This window comes from Pyrus communis, chromosome 16 (assembly GCF_041283825.1).
Source record: "Pyrus communis isolate YQ-2024b chromosome 16, ASM4128382v1, whole genome shotgun sequence".
Taxonomy (NCBI): Eukaryota; Viridiplantae; Streptophyta; class Magnoliopsida; order Rosales; family Rosaceae; genus Pyrus; species Pyrus communis.
The window spans coordinates 8,017,572-8,039,219 of record NC_142580.1 but is presented as its reverse complement, the minus strand read 5'-3'; the positions used below and the strand labels follow the sequence as shown (position 1 = coordinate 8,039,219).

At 36.3% G+C, this 21,648-nt stretch overlaps 1 protein-coding gene and 1 pseudogene across 1 annotated transcript; both read right to left on the bottom strand.

Moving 5' to 3' along the window:
• Positions 1-14,996: 14,996 nt before the first annotated feature.
• On the bottom strand, positions 14,997-16,479 carry LOC137730483 (uncharacterized). Its single transcript, XM_068469471.2, has 4 exons — positions 16,349-16,479; positions 16,070-16,203; positions 15,655-15,939; positions 14,997-15,371 (listed from the first exon to the last, which is right to left on the bottom strand). Exons 1-4 carry the CDS (start codon positions 16,364-16,366, stop codon positions 15,317-15,319), a joined length of 492 nt encoding a protein of 163 aa, XP_068325572.1. The 5' UTR covers positions 16,367-16,479; the 3' UTR covers positions 14,997-15,316.
• A 981-nt stretch (positions 16,480-17,460) lies between these two features.
• LOC137730690 (ethylene-responsive transcription factor LEP pseudogene) lies at positions 17,461-18,583 on the bottom strand (annotated as a pseudogene).
• Positions 18,584-21,648: the final 3,065 nt, after the last annotated feature.

The following is a 21,648-nucleotide window of genomic DNA, read 5'->3' as shown; positions in this document are numbered from 1 at the left end:
TCTATATTCATTTTGTTTAAGGGAGAAGATCCTGTACGCTAAAGAAAAGGGTGAAGATATATAGTAGACATAACTAAGCATTCAAAGGAGAATCGCACTGAGTCACTATCTCTATGAATCAAACCTCTTTTACAAGTAAAAAGTATCGCCCACTTAGACCGTAGGTAGTATTAAACTAATAGTTGGTAATAGATAATATAATATTGTTAAGCAGCTAATTATGGAGCATTTGACAATAGATAATATAATATTGTTAAGCAGCTAATTATGGAGCATTTGACAATAGATAATATAATATTGTTGAGCAGCTAATTATGAAGCATTTGACCAACTAACTGCGAATCTCGGACAAAAAAAAAAAAAAAAAAAAAAAAACCTCTTAGTCTAATGGTATTTTCAATACCTTAAGGGTGCGTTTGTTGTACCAGAGTATCTTGGACTGAACTAACTTCAGAGTTTAAGCTGGATTTACTTGGCTTGGACTAAGCTGGATAAAAATTATAAAGCGTTTGGTACATCACCGGACTAAGAAACATGACAATAAGAACATTCATTTTATTTGATTATTACAATTTTATTTTGTAGGTATTTCTATTTATAAAAACCTAAGTAATCCTAAAAATATTTGTTTGACCATTTATTAATTTACTTTTGCCCTTAAAAAAACTAAAAAGTAAGAAACAAAAAATGAATTAACATCAGTCATCTGCCCTTCTTCCTCGCAAAGAGATACGAAGTCATGTTCATAAAGCAAGCAAGACCATTGTTTCTTTCTCAAAGCCGTTCTTCTTCTTTGGGAAGCAAAACCCATGAAAATATTTGATTACTGTGGAACAAATAGGAAAGAACCTAGTAAATTAATCAAACCCAAAGTCATAACTTCATTTGAACAACATGAAAAACCCAGCCAAACCCATAAACTTTCTTGCCATAGAACACAAGAGAGAACATTTTCGTTATTTTGCAATATATGATAGATGGGTTCCAGAGTTAATAACGAGAGATAAAAATGTAGCTAATGGGTTCCAGATCAGGGGTGGTGGCGGCTCTCAATTTGGCCTAGTTTTGTAGGAGATCAACGAAACGGCGATGTAGGAGTCCGTGGAAGGGGGGCTACGACGAACACTGCTTTCTGCGAGAGCATGAAGTTGTAAGCGAGAATAGTCCCGGTAACATCATGCGTTCACTCAGGGTTAGATAACGCGACTTAGTGAGGCATTTAGTTGACACGAGTTAAGACTTAGCATCATTTTTTGCTAATCTTGTCCCACGCCAAACATGGAATTGCAATGCCGGCTAAGCCAGCCCCCTCTAAGGAGGCCTAACAAACGGTGCCCAAGAGATTCCAAGTTTAATATTTCAACCCTCACTAATAAAACAAACATCGTAACTTTGATGTTTACCTTTAACACCACATTCATCTTTATAATACACGAGTCTAGGATGAGTTTGAGGGCTGGTTCCTTATTTGTATTATGAATTTTAAAATTGGAAATAAAAAATTGAGTTAAAAAAAAAAAAAAGATTCAAAATAATGGAAATGCAAATTAAAAAAAAAATGAAGAAATATAAAATAAACATTTGTTTGGATAGAAAAGTACGAAAAATAATTTGTGTTTAAAATGTGGTGATCAAACTAATGAGAACATGGCCATATTGAATTCGAGGCACCTAGAAGAATTCATGCCAATTATACATACAAAAGTAAGAAATATTATTTTATCAAACATTATTGCTATGATTACCAATATTATATCCCACATAATTGGTGAAAGTAAACCGATAGCGTCTTGAAGTAAGACATCCACAAAAACCTCCATGTTTGATAAAAAGGTTAAAGGTATAAAACAATTAAAAATACTGTTGAAAGAATCAAAGACATACGCAGTTTTTCAATAAAATAAATACATATGCAACTTTTCAATTCAAAATAAAAAAAAATGAAATAAAAACGAAAGAGAATGAGATTATGAAGGAACATGGGACATAACGCCCTAAGCTTTGTTTGACGTCCCTTATAATCGGAGGAAACGCCTTCGCGAGGATTTGCAATGATTACCAATATAATCCCTTATAATTGGCGTAAATCTTGATTGGATAATACTTGCATCCCATAAATGAATGTGCATATCTCATTTTTTTTTATAAATAACATATTTTTACTGTATAGACTATATAATTGAAAACTATTCATTTTCTTAGTCTTCATTTGAATATCATCCCTATTAAAACACCACTTAAATCGGAGGTAACGCCTTCGTGAGGATTGTAGAAACTCATGATTCTGAGGAAAATTGAAGAGAGAGAGAGAGGGAGAGAGAGGGAGAGAAATATTGTAGAGAGAGAAAGTAATTAAGGTTTTGTATTTTCATATATGAATGAATGAGTATACACATGTATAAATACATTAAAATATTGGCTGTTAACTAACTCCATTTCCTAACAACCTTATCTTAATAGCTAAGCTAACAATCTTATCTTAATAGCTAAGCTAAGATTTAATCTGGTGGCTCTTCTTTATCCTTAACACACCCCCTCAAGCTAAAGTTAGATGATCTAACTGCAAGCTTGGAAGTCAAATCCGCAAACCTATCAGTATGCAAGGATTTGGTGAAGATATCTGCAATTTGATGTAGAGAAGCAACATGATGAACAGTAACATGCCCAGAGAGAACCTTTTCTCGAATGTCGTGATAGTCAATCTCTATGTGTTTAGTTATAGCATGAAAAATTGGATTGAAGGCCAAGGCAATAGCATTCTTATTTTCATAGAAGATAGCAGGATTTTTTTTGCAAAGGAAAAGAGATATCTTGTAGAATTTTGCACACCCAAGTAAGTTCAGCAGATGTGTTTGCAAGGATTTGTATTCTACCTCTGTAGATGACCTTGCAACTGTGTTTTGTTTCTTTGCACTCTAAGAGATAAGATTTGGACCAAGAAAAACACAATATCCACTGGTGGACCTTCTGTCAACAGGGCACCTTGCCCAATCTGCATCAGTCCAAGCTGTTAGGTACTGAGATCCCTTAGTAAACCATAATCTTGAATCAATTGTACCTTTTAAGTATCGAAGAATCTGTTTAACTGCTTGTAAATGAATTGTCCGAGGAGCATGCATGTATTGACAGACTTGATTAACAGCAAATGCTAAATCAGGCTTTGTCTATGTCAAATATTGGAGTGCACCTATAGTGGACTTGTAGAAGGTAGGATCAGAGAATGTGCCTAAGTGATCAAGTTGTGTAGAACTAACAGGTGTAGAACATGGTTTAACACCAATCATATCAGTTTTGGAAAGAAGGTCCAATGCATATTTAGATTGGTTCAAAAATAATCCCTTGGTAGATCTATGAACTTCAATGCCCAATAAATAGTGAATGTCACCTAAGTCATTGACAGGGAACATAATATGCAGTTGAGAAATAAGGGATTGACAAACTGAATTAGAGCTGCCAATTATGATGAAGTCATCAACATACACCAAGAGGAAAGTAATTGAGAAATCTTTCTTGATGAATAGATTAGTGTCTAAGAGGGATGGAGAGAAACCCAATGATAAAATGGCAAAATAGAAAGCATCATACCAGGCCCTAAGTGCCTGTTTAAGGCCATAAAGAGACCTCTTAAGTTGACAGACATGAGTTGGCCTAGTAGAATCCACAAAGCCACGGGGCTGAACCATACAGACTGCCTTTTTCAATGTACCATGCAGGAATGCATTGCTCACATCAAGTTAATGAATGAACCAGTCATAAGTGACATCTATGGATAATAGAATGCGTATAGTAGTAGGTTTGGCAACCGGGCTAAATGTCTCATAAAAGTCAATGTATTCTTGTTGATGGAATCTATTAGCTACTAGCCGTGCTTGATACCTTTCAATTGAACCATTAGGTTTGTGTTTGATCTTAAACACCCACTTGCAGCCAACTAAGTTGTACCTTGAATTGAAGGGAACTAGACCCCAAGTCTTTGTAATTTGTAAAGCTTGAAATTCATCATTCATGGCTGCCATCCATTTGGGATTCTTAGAGGCTTGCAAAAATGTAGTTGGAGTAGGAGGAAGTCTTGTGAGAGAATCAATATCATTTGGAAGTTGATGTTTGGTGGCAGTGAAAACCTTAGGTTTGTGAATTCCTGCTTTTGCTCTTGTAATCATTGGATGAGCATTGACAGAAATAGAATATTGCTGATAATTAGAGATAGAGGGAGAAACCTCTGGAATAATAGAGACTGGCTGATGATCAGAGGTTTCAGATGAGAAACTTGCTGATGAAGTAGTTGAAATACTTGTTGGTAAGGTAGATGAAACACTGGATAAGGAAATAACTGGAAAAGTAAACCTCTGGATTAATAGAGACTAGCTAATGATGAGAGGTTTTAGATGAGAAACTTGTTGATGAAGTACTTGAAATACTTGTTGGTAAGGTAGATGGAACACTGGAGAAAGAAATAACTCGAAGAGTAAGAGTAACTTGAGCATTTGTAGAAGAATAACTTGTGGATGAATGTGTTATAGAGGAATGAGAAACTGAAGAGAGACCAGTCTTAAATGGGAAGAGTTGCTCAACAAAAGTCACATGTCTTGAAATATAAACCTTGTTAGTTACAAGATCAAGACACCTATAACCATTGTGATTAAGACTGTAACCCAAGAATACACATTGATTGCTTTTAACATCCAATTTGTTGGAGCAATAAGGTTATAACTAGGGATAACAAGCACATCCAAAAGCCTTCAGAGTATGATACCTAGAAGTAGCATTGAAGAGTAATTCCAAAAGACTACTAACTGAATTCTGTGGTGGTAATCGATTGATGAGATAAACTGAAGTTTGAAAAGCCTCTATCCAGAATTTAAAAGGCAAACCACTTTGAGAAAGTAAGGTTCTACCCATTTCAACAACATGTCTATGCGTCATCTCTGCACACTTATTCTGCTCAAGGGTATAAAGACAACTTAATTGATGAGTAATACCTTGATCATTAAGGAAAATTTGAAACTGTTTACTTAAAAACTCACCCCTTGAATCAGATATGAGGCATTGAATCTTGCATTCAAAGAAGTTCTGGACTTTGGAAACAAAAATCTTAAACACAAAATATACATCAGATTTATAGACCATAAGATAAAGCCAACTGTATTTCGTGTAGTCATCTACCAGAATAAGGTATAATCTATATCCAGTACATGAATGAGTGGGAGAAGGACCCCATACATCAACATGTAGTAAATGAAATGGCCTAGTGGAAGTATAAGGCAAAGATGAAAATGGAAGTCTAGAAGCCTTCCCTAATTGGCAATTAGAACATATGGACAATTTATTAATATAACCAATAATAGGTAATTGATTCTTAGTGACAACAGTATGTAAAGTAGGACTAAAGAGATGTTCTAGTATTTTATGTCATGTGTGAACATCAGCTTTAGCAATCATAAAAGCTTGAGGAGATAAAACAATCCCAGAAATGCCATTGGAGGCCTTCCAATAGAAGGGGTATAAGCCAACTCCACAGGGGCCCTGGAAAAGCATCATCTCAGTGCTTAGGTCCTTGATATAAAATCCATATCGATCGAAGGTCAGAGAACACCAATTATCATTCTCAAATTTGTAAACTGACAATAGGTTATGAGATGCTTGAGGAACTAGCAACACATCATTGAGTTTAAAAATAACATTGGTTGTACTAAGTAAAGTAGAGCCAATGTGTGAAATGCACAGACCTTTACCATTTCCAACAAAGAGTTGCTCACTGCCTGTGTAAAGAATGACAGAGTTTAGAGAGGCTGGATTTGGAGTGACATGATGACATGCACCATTGTTAGCAAGCCAATAACTTGGAGGAGGAGAAGTGGCATCTGTCATGCCCATAAGACCACTGTGAGACTACTGAGAAGCAATTTGAGAGAGCCTATTACATGTGAGAGCTTTATGGCCAAATTGAAGACATAATTGACATTGAAGATTTCGGCCAGACAGAAGAGATGATTGACCAGAATTGTAATGAGTGTTGTTCACACCAGATTGTCCAGAGTTGTAGTTGTTTGCAGCAGAGAAATGAGATTTAGAGAAACCAGGTCCAGGTCCAATAATATTCCATGATGTGTTGTTGTTACAATTTTGATTGGCACCAAAATTACGATTCTGATTGAATCGATTTCGATTCTGAAATATACCACGAGAATTACCTTTGTAGGAATTAGATCCAGGAGAACCTTGCTGAGTAGCAAAACCATGAAAGGGAGCAGTGGATGAAGAAGCTCATGTTTTGTGTTTTTGAAGAGAAATTTCCTTACTGAGAAGCATTCCATGCAGTTCATCAGTAATCACCGATTTAGTCCATGTTTCAATTGAGTTAATGAAAGACTCATAGTCATTAGAAGGACCAGAAAGAATGTAACCAACCAAATCAAACTCGGAGATTGGTTCACCAGCAACAACTACCTTATCAAAAATTTCTTTGAGAGAGTTAAGATAATAAGACATAGATGAATCTCCTTTTTGGATAGTCTGGATTTTTGAACGCAAGCTATGAACATGAGTGCGAGAAGCACCAGCAAAGTGACGTTCAAGTGATTGCAGAGAGATCTGGAATCATCCATACCAATAATGAGAAGAATGAGATCTTTAGCAAGTGTCGAGTTAATCCAAATCATCAAGATTTGATCACTTTCACACCAAAGATCAAAAGCCGGATTATGAACTTGAGATCCAGATGAATCGCACACAAGCTGAGGTGGACAAAGATCAACAGGGATAAACAAACTACGCCAAGTGATGTAATTTTGACGATTAAGTTTTGTCGGTACTATGCCTGTGATATTCTTGAAGGAAGATTTGTGAAAAACAAGTTCATTTGAGCAACATCAACAACATGCAATTAACAATTAAAAGGCGGAATCATGTTTATATGCACTCAAAAACAAAACTTAACCCATGAACTTCAAAGCCTAGTAGATAGGTGAACCAAGACTCAACTCAAAACAAAGTGAGTTGAGAAATCAATACCTTTGTAGATTCCTCTTTGCATAAGCAAAGGCTAATCACCCAAAGAGAGGGCCTTCATTCCTTGCATCTTAGATCCATGGATTTGGATGAATGAAAAGGTTTCTCCAAGTTCCCAAAATTGAGAACCTCTAAGTCTCCACACCAAGGTAAGATTGGAGAAGAAATGAGTGACCTTGAGGAAGTAAGATTGCTAGATGTTTTCCTCAAGGGTGGCCGGCCATTTCTAGAGAGAAAAGAGAGTTTGTGTTTCTCCAATTTCCCCAAAAACAACCCTAATGAATTTTGGCTATAAAGTCACACTTATACCTTAATTCATTTGAGTGGCAAACTTGTAAATAAGTCCAAAACCCACTCTTTCTCTAAATGGCCGGCCTTAGGGTATTCATTGGGCTATTTGGGCATTTGTGAATCATTATTCATTAAGTTGTCACACAACTTAAGTCAATGGACTTGACGTTCGAAGCCCATTGGGCCTTAAGGTCCAAAACTATCCCGAGGTCTTTAACGAACTTATTCGTTTGATTAATTAACATATTAATTAATCCTTGCCATAAATAATTAAACCATTTAATTATTCTTACTCATCTTCGTTGAATCTTCAATCTCTACCTTACACGGTGTACGATCCATTAGGTTCCTTTTAGAGAGGCAATGGGCGATTCAAACTCTTTCAAATCGATTGTGAATTGAAACTTACTTTCAATTCTCCCGTTAGTGATAATACACTTTTAGGGCTTCCACAAACCATGGTTGACGCCTAGCAGCATGTCATGGTTACCCAAGCTAATCAGAAGAGGTGGAGAACCTATTCAGTTCTAGGATTACAAATGCAATACGGTCTTTCTCTAATACAATACTCTTGACCACATTGTTTGGTTTGATAGTTTATTCATGTCTACTATCCAATGTGAGTCTTGTGCTTATATGATTACCTTGAATGTGATTTGGAACACATTCCTAAATCTCATTCATACTTTGGCCAAAGATTCTTAATCATATCATAGAGTATTCTCCCTCAAACAGTTTGAAGGTTAGAGATCCCTTGTTGCGCATTCACTTGCCTCCATGGCTAAGTGGCTTAACCCCAACGATGTCGTGGACACCCTCCTGATGGAGTGACTTTGACATAATCAAAGATTAAGGACCTAACCACAAGACAACTGTGATGCCTCAGGTCAAAAGACTAATTTGCATTATCCAAACAATGAGTTCTCATGTGACATGAATATGAGAACTCTTCGTTGATCGTGTTCAGTGAACTCATTCTCTATTGAGCACCTACGTACTTGTCTTGATGTCACACACACCAATGACTCGAGACTAGTCACTCTCCCTGAGAGAAGACATAGCACGTACTGATCTTAACGGACTGTCAATGCCCAATTGACAATCCTATGATCAGGAACGTTTAGGATGTGTCAACGAAAGAATGGTCTCATGAATCTAACTTCTTTAGATCGCATTCTTCCAATCACATATTCCTTGGACTTATCGTTTAAGCATATAACATTTATATGAGACGGCTCAAACAATAATGTTTGCCCTTAATATTAAACTAGATTAGTTTAACATGTGAAATGTCCATAAAGTATCATCATATGATTGGTTTTAGGGCACATTTCCAACAATTCTGAACTGTGATCGAAGTAATAGAGGTGATTGACGAATGAGAGACATCGCCAGGAGAATCAGAGGAAGCATCTGGAGAAGAATTTGCAGAATTCGTAGCAGTTGCCATAGGAATTCAGGAGAAGTAGACAACAAATTGGTGAAATTAGAGAAAAGATGAAGAATATGAGGGAGCTAAGACCTGTTTGGGAAGAAAGAAACTGTGAGAAAATTTTAGGTCAGTGGAAGTGAAGGATCGAAGTTGGCGGACAAAGGCGAAGATACCATGTAGAAACTCATGATTCTGAGGGAAATTGAAGAGAAAGAAAGAAAGAGAGAGAGAGAGAAAGAGAGAGAGAGAGAGAGAGAGAGAGAGAGAGAGGGGAATATTGTAAGAGACAAAGTGATTAAAGTTGTGTATTTTCATATATGAATGTATGAGTACACACATGTATAAATACATTACAATATTGACTGTTAATTAACTCCATTTCCTTACAACCTTATCTTAATAGCTAAGCTAACAATCTTATCTTAATAGCTAAGCTAAGCTTTAATATGGTGGACCTTCTTTATCCTTAACAAAGGATTTGCAATGATTATCAATATTAAATCCCTTATAATGGTAAGATCGTAAATCTTCTGTGGATAATACTTGCATCCTATGAATGAATGCACATATCTCACTTCTTACAAATAACATATTTTTACTCTATATATATATATATATTATATAATGGAACTGCTCATTTTCTCAGTCTTGGGTCTTCAATTCAAATGATTTTGTGTAGATACGATCTCCAATTCAAATGATAGGAGGAGCATTTGAACTTGAGACCTCTTACAATATATCACTAAATTTGATTTTAAAGAGCACCAACTTACCTTAACCTACAAACAAGAATGCTAGCTACCTTTCCCATTTGCATTTCCCCACTTATCTTTCTCACTCAATGACAGACATTTTTTACACTTAAATGTATTAATTGTATTTAATTTTTTTTCATTGTCTTTTCACCTATGCCCCTAATTAAATTCAAATGCAAACCAAATCATTGATATTATCCAACTGAAGTTTTCCTATCTCCTTTTTTTCACATACAATTCCATTTTTTTAAAGGCTCCTTTTTATTTCTTCTGGTTTTAGTCTCTCGTTCACTTCTTCCTTTTTATTTATGTTTCAATTGTTCTTGACACCTTTTTTCCCATTGTGCTTGTTCCATCCAGACGCTACAAGAGGAAAATAAAAATAAAAATTGAAAGATTGTCTCTCATATAAAAATTTTAACCCAATCCAAAATTATCGCAATTGTACCACATCATAAACTTGAACATTATTTCAACACTTCAGTACTTAGCTTTCCACACTCTAAAAAAATCAACTGAACATTTTCCATTTGATGCAAGACCATCACATTGTTGTTATCTTCTGGTGCACGCAAGTCATTCTACTTCCCTAATCAAATAGTATAAATTAGCATTAAACCTTAGCTTACAACCCTCATAATTTGTATAATACAAGGAAATAAGCAATCTAACCAACTTACCAATTCATGTCTATAAGGGTCCTTAAAGAAGGGAACGAGAGACTAAAACCAGAAAAAACAAAAAAGAAGAATCGTTAAAAAAAAATTAGAATTGTATAAAAAACAATAAACATAATGAGATATGGAAAATTTGGTGGATAATAATTTTATGATTTGGTTTACATTTGAATTTAACTAGGGCATTGATAATCATTTAGTACTATGATTTAGTGGTATTTCTTTTCATTTGGGAGTCATAGGTCATAGGTTCGAATCTCGTGAATGGCGAATTTGATACCAAATTAGGCTATCCATTATGTGACTTAGCCGAACTCTCATTTCCCTTAGTATAAAAATATCGATGTACCAAAAAAAATAAAAAATAAAAAATAAAAACCTAGGCATTGATGAAGCTTGTATTTGGTTAGCTTTGCAGAGAAGCAACGCACAAGCGTGCATAATTTGAGTGCTTATGTATTGATAATTTATTACTTAAGCACCAATCATATTAGTTGACCTTCAAGCTGAACAAAATAAACACATTTGACTTAGCTTCAATCATTTTTAGGTTATTTTTATCAATTCCTATCATTCAAATCACTTTGTCGCGTCGGGGCTCAATAATAGAGTTGACTTCATATCTTTCACAACCCAAAAAAAGAAAAAGAAAAAGAAAAAAGAGTTGACTCCTAATTAAAAATGAATATGTGATCTTTTATTCCAACAGGCCCGGCACAATACTTGAGAAAACAATGTGATTGTTAATGGGTAAACTAAATATTATATCCTTTAGACTTGGGGTGATTTTCAAAATAGATTATGAGGTTTTAATTCTTCACATTGCATGTATCAGTTATACTTTTTTTCTCTGTAAATATCTAATCCTCTATCAAATTAATAGATTCTTTTGTAAGTGTAATGCAAATTTGGCTTATACATTAACCCATTTAAAAATCTTAAACTCGTTATACCATCAATTCGATGAAGGGTCAAACAATCAATTGACCAAAGGCGTACAACATTTCTATGTACATTAATTGTCATGGTGATCATCACTACCACCCTCACAGCATCACCACCACACTCCCCCTACCCTCAATTTTCCACCTCCTGGTTTGGATATTTGTGAGAATGTAAAGGTCCAAGAGTCTCACATTGGTGAAAGAAGATACGTTGCAAGGGTTTATAAGAGGATGAACTACTTCTCATGTTGCCAATTGGTTTTATTGTTGAACCTCAACTTCTTCATGGTATCAGAGCCAGGTTGGCTCATGTATGAAGCTCAATGGCCACACATACTTCACGTCACACAATTCATGTTGTCCACGTGTTTGGCTTGAAAATTTGCCACATGTGATGGGGCATGTGAGAATGTGAAAGTAAGAGTCTCACATTAGTGAAAGAAGAAACCTTGCAAGGGCTTATAAGAGGTTGAACTACTCCTCATATTGACAATTAATTTTATGATAGAATCTCAATTTCTTTAACATTTAAAAATGGCGACTAGCTATCTAGATGAAATTTAAAGTTGAGATTCACCTCCAAATTTTTAGGTTTTAGGTTTTTTTTCTCTTCTATATGTAACTTCTAAGTTTATTTTTTTATGAATCTAATTTGTGAGTTTTATCGAACTCCACTCCATTATATGTTATGTGTTTCTTTTAAAAAACACATGTATTTTTATTAAAAATATCCATGTGCTCTAAATCGAAGCACTTTTAATAATGTAAGCGCTTGGAAACAAAAGTGTTTTAAAAGTTTTTTAAAACGCGAGAACAAAAACATTCATTTCTTGTGAAATACTAGGCTGCATCTACATCTACTAAGTATATCTAGGGTGGACATATAAGCGAAAAAACGAACGGGAAATAGAAAGTGGCAGGTGAAGTGGAAAGGCCGGTAGCATTTGTGTTGCAATAGAAACACGCCGAGTATTTTAATTTTTATCTCATAGGTCATTCCAACCCTAACAAGACTGGTCCTTGGAATTGCCATCAAGCTCTGAGCATGGAGAGATTTTTCAGTATGACCGATACACGGAGTGGTACACCACGTGTCACTATATAAATAGTAGGATATGTATGTTAAAAAGTTAATAACTTAAAAAATAAAATTTCCCACCACTTACATAAAAACATATGGTATATCATCCGTATTTCCGTCACAATAAAAATTTTCTCATCAGTTTGCCTAAAGTTTTTCTTCAAGAAATAGTACACCTAGTTGACAACAATCCTCTTGAACCAGGAAATATTCTCTTCTGCCACCACTTGTGCCTCTCCCATAAGATACACAATACTTTTCTCCATTGCCTCCTGCACAGACTCATTTTCCTCTTCGGCCGGTGCCCAAGTGCTCTGACAATCCAGGAAATTAGGGTTAGATTAATATAGACTTACGTTTGAGCAATGAGGATTAGCCATGGAAACCTTTCCAGCCTCCAAATTGACTGAGTATATCCGACGCATCGATATCCTCGGTTCCAGCCTCCAAATTAAGGTGACCGTGTAAACGTGTAAACGAGCAAAGAAAATCTTCTTAGATGACTATCTTCTACCAATTATCTACCCTTGAGTTTTAATTATACTTAAAGATGCAAGTAAAAATCTGACAAGCTAGTTACATGTATAGTATGTGTATATACGTATTTTTAGACTCCCATTTCCTAAGATGAGTTCTTTTTTTTTTTTTTTTCAAAAATAAAATAAAAGAAAAAGAAACACTGCCTTGAATGGAGTTAGTTAGATCAATGTAAATAAGTAGTGACAACAAGCTTTGTGTAGTTGACTAACTTGAACACTTGTTAAGCTGCATTTGTATTTAAAAAATTCTTAACAAATTAAACACGAATTAACCCCTAGTTTTTCTGAAGTGACGAAAGTGTCTCCGGCCCCTAGTTTCGTCTGTCAACGTACGTAGCCTAGGGAAATCCATACTTCGCGCCAAGCTAAGACTTTTTGTTAAGCCATCTGGTGATGTAAGGTTCATTGAGCCGTAAAAATAGTTTCTCTCAAAATAGGACCATAGTTGTAGGTGTACATCGTTTAATCTTGCCACACATAGCTAGTAGTTGCACGACAAATGGACATAAAAACACATTTCATATACGTGTACAATAGCATATCAAATAAGTCTGTCAAGTTTTCTGAGTTCCTAATTATGATCGACGATAACATTATATAATCTTCGATTCCAACAAGTGCCCGACATGCAAACCTAAATACAATGATGCAATGCTTTGTAGGATTATTTAATATAACAAAAAGAGAAGTGAGAATCCGAATCTATGAAAATGGTCTTAGGATATGTACCAACAAAAGAAATGTTGTTAGGTTCATAAGAATATAATTAGGAAAAGCTCATAATTGGGATTGGTTTCATGTCATTCTAATTAAAAATTGTTGTCAGGTTAATATTTGATAATTGATTGAGGAAAATTCATAAGCAAAGTTATTTTTGGGAGTTATTGAAGAAATAAGTTTTTTTTTTTGTCAATATTAAAGAAACAAATCATTATTTTGCACTTTTGGATTTTGGCTTGATCATTCATTAGATTTCATGATTGTTGAATTGAAAATAAGGAGGCCAAACGAAAGTAAAAGATGGAGAAATTATGAAGAAAACTTATCCAACCTAATTCCCACAAAATGATAGGAGAGAAAATTTAATAATTTTCTTCATCACTTCTCCATCTTCTACCATCTTTTGGACAAATTATGCAAGTTGACCTCTATATTTTTATTCATTTATTGGATCTAGTGAATTATCCAAGTGATGCCAACGCTAGACAACAAATATATCCTAAAACTCTACATTACGCATTAGCACAGACAAAAAGTTGATTATTGGGATTTTCTCGGGTTGAATCACTAACTAAAAATATTATCAAATTTTTCAAAAAAAAAAAATGATACTATTTCTTGCTAGATCGGAACTTGTCGAGGATAGATAAAAGTTAGTATCTCAAAATTAAGAAGTTTGTAGTTCATGTGATTCAAAAATAAAAAATAAACGGAAGAACATGATGGGGCATAACGACGATGAGTACATCCTCAGCTTACTATGAAATCGTTGTGCTGGTTTTCTTCTTGGACTAAGAGCATGACTAACCACTAATAATGCCGGTTCAGTATCCATATTCGAGTCTATTTCTGAAAATGCTCAACACCATTGTGGTGGAAAAAAACAAAGCCATGGAGATCTAGTTAACAAACTGGCTGTAGATTAAAATTTCCTTAGAGTTAAGGGTTTATGATGCTAAGCCATAATAACAATTATGGAAGAATTGAAAGTTAATGAAGACGCTGAAAGTTAGTTGATGATGCTAAAGCCAGATCTCACATCATGCAAATGGTTCTTTTTGTCAACGGTTGAAGGGATCTGAACCTTGATTGGCCCCTTACTAATTTTTACTATCTTATTTTTACAGTTGACCAGAAGTGCTAAAACCTTTCTCAAATAACCAAAAATGCAAGGACTTCATTTTTAGTTGAACAAAAGTGCTTTAACGCGTTTTGAAATAATAACAAATGCTTTCAACAAAAGCCTTTTGTAATTCTTTTCATTATTGCAGTCTCACTGGGAAGGAACATTACTCTGAACCCTTTTCGACCTTTTCATATATGATGGCTACATAAGGGACCTTTACAATTAAATTTTGTTTATTAATCGTTGTTTTACTCATTGATCAACTCCATGATCTGCGTTAGTTTGGTACCCAAATCAGGGTCATATTTTGGTTAATTTGACATCAAATGCAGGGTTTGGAATTTAAATTGGATGGTTTGTAATTCTTGCAAAATACTTTTAATTTACCAAGCTACATATATCAGATACAAAAGCAATGCAATATTATAAATTTATAATTATACGGTGTCTCTGTTTATTAGAACAAACCAATAAATTAAACAAGCAAAAATGGGAGCCTCTCACCTCTAATTAATTTACTAGCGAGGAAGGGAGGGCTTCATAACCCATATGACATATTTTTGCGCATTGCAACAAAATTAAGCTAAGAACAGAGGAAAAGGAAAAACATATGCCCAAAATTAAGCTATTTACAATGTCACACGTCATAATAATCGGATTCTAACGGGACCATTTGGGATAGATAGAAATTTTTAGAGACACACTAGGAAGTATTTGTAATTTGTTGAGATGCAAAATCCCATTTAGCGACGGCTTGGATCCACTCCGACAGTCTTGAGCGTCGCCGCCGTGCGAGGCCTGCAAGTTTCAAGCAACAGTTAGCTTTCGTTAGGATAATGTACGAAAGTATTATAATCCACAAAAAATGTTTCCATTAGACAATATAAGATGTTTATGGAAAACGAAATCATTGATCAGTTTAATAATTCTTATTTGGAAGCCTAATATTTAGAAATATTAACAAATCAACATAACATTTATTTTGCCAGATTTTTTATCTGCCAATATAAATATTCTACAATTAGAATAATTCGTGCATAAAAAATTACGAGCACGTATATATTTATGCATGTATGTATACCGAGTAAAAGGGTCATGCTGGACTGAATCAGGCATGGATGGCCTGCCGGGCTCCTGAATGTGGCCAACCTTCCTTAGGAAAGATTTGTTGATAAACTTGTCGGATGAGCTAACGGCAGCATCTGGATTGTCAACCTCGTACATGGTCCTCTTGTTCTTGTTGACCACAACCATCGGGGCATGCATGAGCTGCTGTAGAGCACTGTGCGTCCCAATCGTCAGAGGCACAATTAGGAACCCTAGCAGCACAGCAACGGGTGCGTTCTCTGGCTTTCTAAGGAATTTCCTGATTGGATCGATTGCATACATAAACTAGTTAATATGCGTAACATATAAAATTCCATGACCACTTGTTATTTATCATCATCAATCTTCATTTCTAACTAGTTATCGCTTAAGCATTTCAATATATATACCAGATGTTCGACATGGTAGACTGAACAGCCTCACTATCACGAACATTTTCTGCAAAATGTTTCATCTTCGGAGCGGCAGAGGTTGCAAAAGCTCGGTTCCCTCCCGCCGGAGCCAGCATTAATCTCAACTCGTTCTACACAAACCCACATTAATTAATCATTTCACCAATTGACATCATCATAATTAATGTATCACGTTATTAAGGCAGTCGAATCAAATCAAGGGGATCGTCATAAAACAAAACAAATGATCGAAAAGAAGAACTTTGGTAGACTTACGATTGCCCTGAAAGCCATTTTGGTAGACTTACGATTGCCCTGAATTTTGGTAGACTCAACAGTTAACAAGATTCTGGCTCAATATAGAATTAGGATGAAATGATGATGTTTACCTGCACTATATATATCCCTTGGGTGACAAACACGTACACTTATATAGGGAGGGATTAGGGAGGTCGTGGCTTTTGCTTGACCGCTAATTGGCAATGGCATGAGAATGGTCCACTCCGACTCCTATCTAGACGGTTCGACTCCTATCCAAACGGCTGTAGATGGCACTGTGCCAAGATAGCAACCCCTAACGATCATACGTTAATTGCTATAGTTGGTTTACCATATGAATCACAAGCTCTGAATTGCTATAGTTGGGAAGAGAATTAACTTAATGGAAGGCATGCATGCATATGATGATATGTGTGTCCATTGTTATTGTCTTTTGAATAGTTACAAGTTCTGCATGTGATCTGCATGTCCGTTGTCATGGATAGGTAAATCAATGTGGGACCTTGTAATAGGCTTATTGTAGAGGAAGTCGGATCTTCAAGTTGTAAGGTCCAACGTTGAGGATGTGAATTATGTGTCATTTGTTTAGTATGTTCTGCCAATGTAAATGATTTGTTGCTTAAACGATAGGAGTTTATATGACAGTGTTTTTAAAGAGATTAGGGCAGCGCAAGCGTTGTCCACTTTTCTTGTAGGGTTACAAAAAACTTGAAGATATTTTTGGATTATAAAAACACCTTGAATTAACAAAAAGTAGGCCTCCAATAAAAATTGCTTATTAGCAAAAGTAGGTTTTAGGTCTGATTTGACGTTACTGAAATTATTTTAAAATCAGTTTTTAAAAAAAGTTGGGGCTAAAATTGTGTTTAGAAAATGAAAAAATGAAAAAAAAAAAAGTTTTATGTCAAAATCATGAGTCCAAAACACCATAAAGCAGAAGTAGCTTTACTCGTACTTCTGAAAACAACGTTTTTTTTTTCTTTTCATAGCACAACAATTTCAAAATAGCCCTTACAAAAGCTTTCTCAAGGGGATCGTAATAGGTTCAAGTTCACTCCAAAATTGTTTGAAATAACCCACCTGACTAACCAAACCAAACCATATGAACATTCACTCTCGAAGAAGCTCACATTCTTGCAATATAAAGGGCATAACCATTACAATTTCATCAAGGCGCCCTTACTTTTGGCCCATAACATCACAAAACAAGTTGATCAAAAAAAAAAAAGTAGAAAGTAAAAAACCACACTTGTAGATCAGATGGATTTACTAAAACCAAGTCAGTAGAAATAGGCAGAGGATGAACCCAAATCAAACCCATCAATACCCGCTTCGGAGACTGTTGGCATGCTCCCAAACAATGGGCTGTGCTGCACAAACTCGTTCGAGTCAAAGCCCACATAGGACCCACTCACCAATGAGTCCAGTCCATTGTTTGTCGTGGGGTCTGAAAACTCGTAAAAGCCTGACTCATTCCCAACTCCGTCCGAGCTCATAATGCCGCCTTCGGGCCCATAACAAGTGGAGGAGGAGACACAAGCAGGCAAAGGCGGTAGCTCGTGAGTGTGAGATTGAGACTGGGACCCGGATTCATCAGCAACAACACCAAAAGCGGGCACGTAAGACCCGCTTTCATTCTCTGCTGATGAACTTCCAGAGAATGAGTAGGCATCAAATGGGTCCTGATGAGTGAAGAAGGACTGCTGAGTGTGTGTTTGGGATTGGGCGTGGGTTTGGGGAAGTGGGGTGGTGAAGAACGCTGACATGTCTTCCTCGGGTGAGATAATGGAGGTGACAGACGAGCCATGTGGCATGTCCGAGTAGACAAAGTTGGTTCGAGCCTTGGAACCGCGCATGGAGCGAGCGGATCGGTCGTAGGCCAAGGCGGCCTCCTCCGCCGTGTCAAAGGTTCCGAGCCAATGCCTCTCTTTGGTCGAAGGGTCTCGTATCTCGGCCGCATATCTGCCCCACGGCCTTCTCCTCACTCCAAGAAACCTAGTCTCCTGCTGGGTTTGTTGTGGTTGCTGATGTTGTTGCTTTCTTTTGGTTTTGGTTGACGAAGGTGGCGAGTTTGATTTAGAAGGTGAGTTGGTGAAGAAGTCCATGGATTTAATTTGATTGAAAAACAATATAAAGAAAAAGAAAGAAGTGTTTCTTCAAATGTCTGTGAGATAACGCGTTGGATAGAGATGTCGGTGATGACTACTAGAATTTTTAGAGAAGGGAATGACTGTAGGCTTCTTGGGTTTTCGTCCGTTGCATGTTGGGGTGTTTAAATAAGGGAGATTATTGTGTTATTAGTTAATTAATTTAATGATATATTAATCTTGTGTTATAGTGATTTTTTGATGTAATTGGAAAACCGCCACATGATTTTGTCGCTTCGCTGAAGTTATAACATAGTTTTTGTTTTTTTAGCCAATATACATTAAAAGTGAAATCTATTAATCATGTCAAATTTCTATGTTATAATATGCTTTAAGCATTAAAATTCCTCCTTACATTTACAGAGTTAAGTTGTCAAATGATGACCAATCTCAATTCTCTCACACTCGCGCATGCTAATCATCTGAAAATTAGGGTCCACCTTTTTTGTATGAGTGACATCATGTAAGTTCTGCCAGGGGCGAATTATCCAAGGCTGAGGGCACCCTGGAGACTGTTGTTCTTTGAATATTTTTGCATTCTATCTGTTCATCGTATATCGTATTGTTATATATTATTTTGAATTTTTTATTTAGAATTAAACACAAACAGTACCTAACAAAAGCTAACCGTATGATGTACAGGGAACACACTAAATAAACTAAGAACTTTATTGTTCCACCACAAGATCCTTTTAATATCTTGACCTTGTTGTAATCCCCATTGGTGCTCAATCAAGTCACTTTGCCAGGTACAGTGCCATTATGGCTCTTGCAATGAAGTGTATCGCTTAGCGGTCAATTAATTGTAACATCCATCTCGTTCCAATGGCTTGTGTTGCACAAGATCTTCGGTGCCGTCATGAGCACAATAGATACGTGTTCTTAAGTTGTTCATTGTGTCCAACTCGTATTCGTCGACAGCATCATAATCATACTCATCTTCCACAATCATGTTGTGGAGAATGATACACGTCATCATAATGGATCGAAGTGCCTCGACATCAAACATTTTGGCAGCTGACCTGACAATCGCCCAACAAGCTTGCAGGATACCAAAACAACGTTCCACATCCTTCCTACACCCCTCTTGACATTTTGCAAAGTGTTTTTCTTTTTCACTTTGTGGATGTAGGACTGTTTTGGCAAACATTGTCCACCTTGAGTAAATGTTGTCTGCAAAGTAGTACGATTGTTTGTATGTATGGCCATTGACTGAATATGTGACTCTGGGTGCTTTTCCTTGCAGCAATTTGTTGAACACTAGAGATTGGGCAAGGACATTTATGTCATTCTAAGCTCCTGGAACACCAAAAAATGCATGCCAAATCCATGTATCAAATGAAACCACCGCTTCCAAAATGATACTTTTGACTTATTTTCTATCGCCACACGCTTCTTGCCATGCACTTGGACAGTTTTTCAAGGTCCAATGCATGCGGTCGATGCTTCCAATCATGCCAGGAAAGCCTCGCATCTCACCCTTCCTCAGTAGTCTTCGCAGATCCATAGGCGTCAATTTCCAGAGGTACTCCTTCGTATAGAGGGCTTCGATTGCAAAGCAAAACCGCACCAGGGACTCCAGAACAGTTGATTTTCCCATCCTTGTTATCCCATCCACTTGATATGCAGATGCTTCATATGCAAGCATCCGCAATGCAGCAATAACTTTTTGCTCAGGAAGAAGACCTAGAACATGAAAAGCATCATTTTTTTGCACAAAGTATTGATCATGGTTGCAAATAGCACTCATGATTTTGTCGAACATACTTTGTTACATTCTAAAACGACGTCAAAAACAAGATCAAGGAATACATAGTTGGGGATAAAATAATCTTCCAAGAGATTTATACCTCGTTTTTCCCTCTTTCTATCAAAGTTTACAGCACGTCTGGGTTTGGATATCTAACTCATAGCTTCCATGACACAGCGGGAATGTGAGGCCCTCTGCCTTCTATGATATTCATCATCATCCTCCTCCATTGCAAAAGCCTCATCTCCACCTCCACCTTCCTCGAAATTGACCAATTCTTCCTGTTGTGCCAACAATCTTTTCTGTTGCTCCTCAAACTATTTATACACTTTCCTTGAAGAAGACATTGTAAGAACTCAAGATTTGAAAACGATGAAGATGGATGTAGGGATGTAGGGTTTATATGGACACAAAAAAAAAAAAAAAAAAAAAAAAAAAGGATGAGGTTCTTGGTAATTTTTTTCACACAAAAAGTATATGAAAGCTTTGGTAGAAAGTGTTGAAAATATTGAAATATGGTGTAAGGTGGAAGATGAGGGTTTGGTATTTATAGGAAAAATAAATTAAAATTTTAAATTTTTTCTGTATTTTTTAACAATTTTTAATAATTTTTTATAAATTTTAATTTAGGTAATTAATCTGGACCGTTGGATTTGAAAAATATTCAAATCCAACAGCCTATAAGTTGACATTTGGCAATGGTCATAATTCTGACCGTTATGCCTTCTTTTTTCTTTTTCTTTTTTTTTAAATTTTTGGGGGAAAAACTTGGACCGTTGATCTGTGATCGAACAATCCAGATCAAAATTCAAATTCAAATTTTTTTGACTGTTGGAAATCCAACGGTCCAGAAAACTAGTCATTGGAAATCCAACGGCCCAGGACCGGCCACGTGGCCTCCCTATCCGTAAGCTGAGTGTGCCTGCGCAAGTGGGTCTCGGCTCTGGATTCTTGTCAGCGTCGCGCACCCAGTCATGCGTGCTTCCCACGCGCCTAGTGCAAAAAAAAAAAAAATTTCAAACAGCCACTAACACAACGTTGGTGTCAGATGGGCCGGTCAACAAGTCTGTCGATTTTGGGCTAGCCTATGGCCTGGCTTGGGCTGGCCTATGGCCTGGCTTGGGCTGGATGCCAGCCTATTATGCTGAGATGGAGCAGAAATGAGGGAGGCCAGTCCATTTTTTGGACTGGGTGCCGAGCTATCAAGCCCCAGTGGAACTGCTCTAAGATCCTCACAAAGAGAATCTGAAGAGGATCCTTATGCATGCTGCTGACAGCAACTTTAATCCCTTGATAATTTATTTGTTAAATTCTAGTTTATTTAAACAAAACCCTAATTAAATCACCGCGCGCGGAACCTTTGCAATATATGCATTAGATTTCCTATTGATTGAACAAGT

Bases quoted from the DNA above. Each gene is read 5' to 3' on its own strand.
- LOC137730483 (XM_068469471.2), bottom strand. The intron at 15,940-16,069 runs GTATATATATTG...CGATCCAATCAG, and splicing joins TCTACCATGTCGAACATCTG to GAAATTCCTTAGAAAGCCAG. The intron at 15,372-15,654 runs GTATACATACAT...TGAAACTTGCAG, and splicing joins CAGCATGACCCTTTTACTCG to GCCTCGCACGGCGGCGACGC.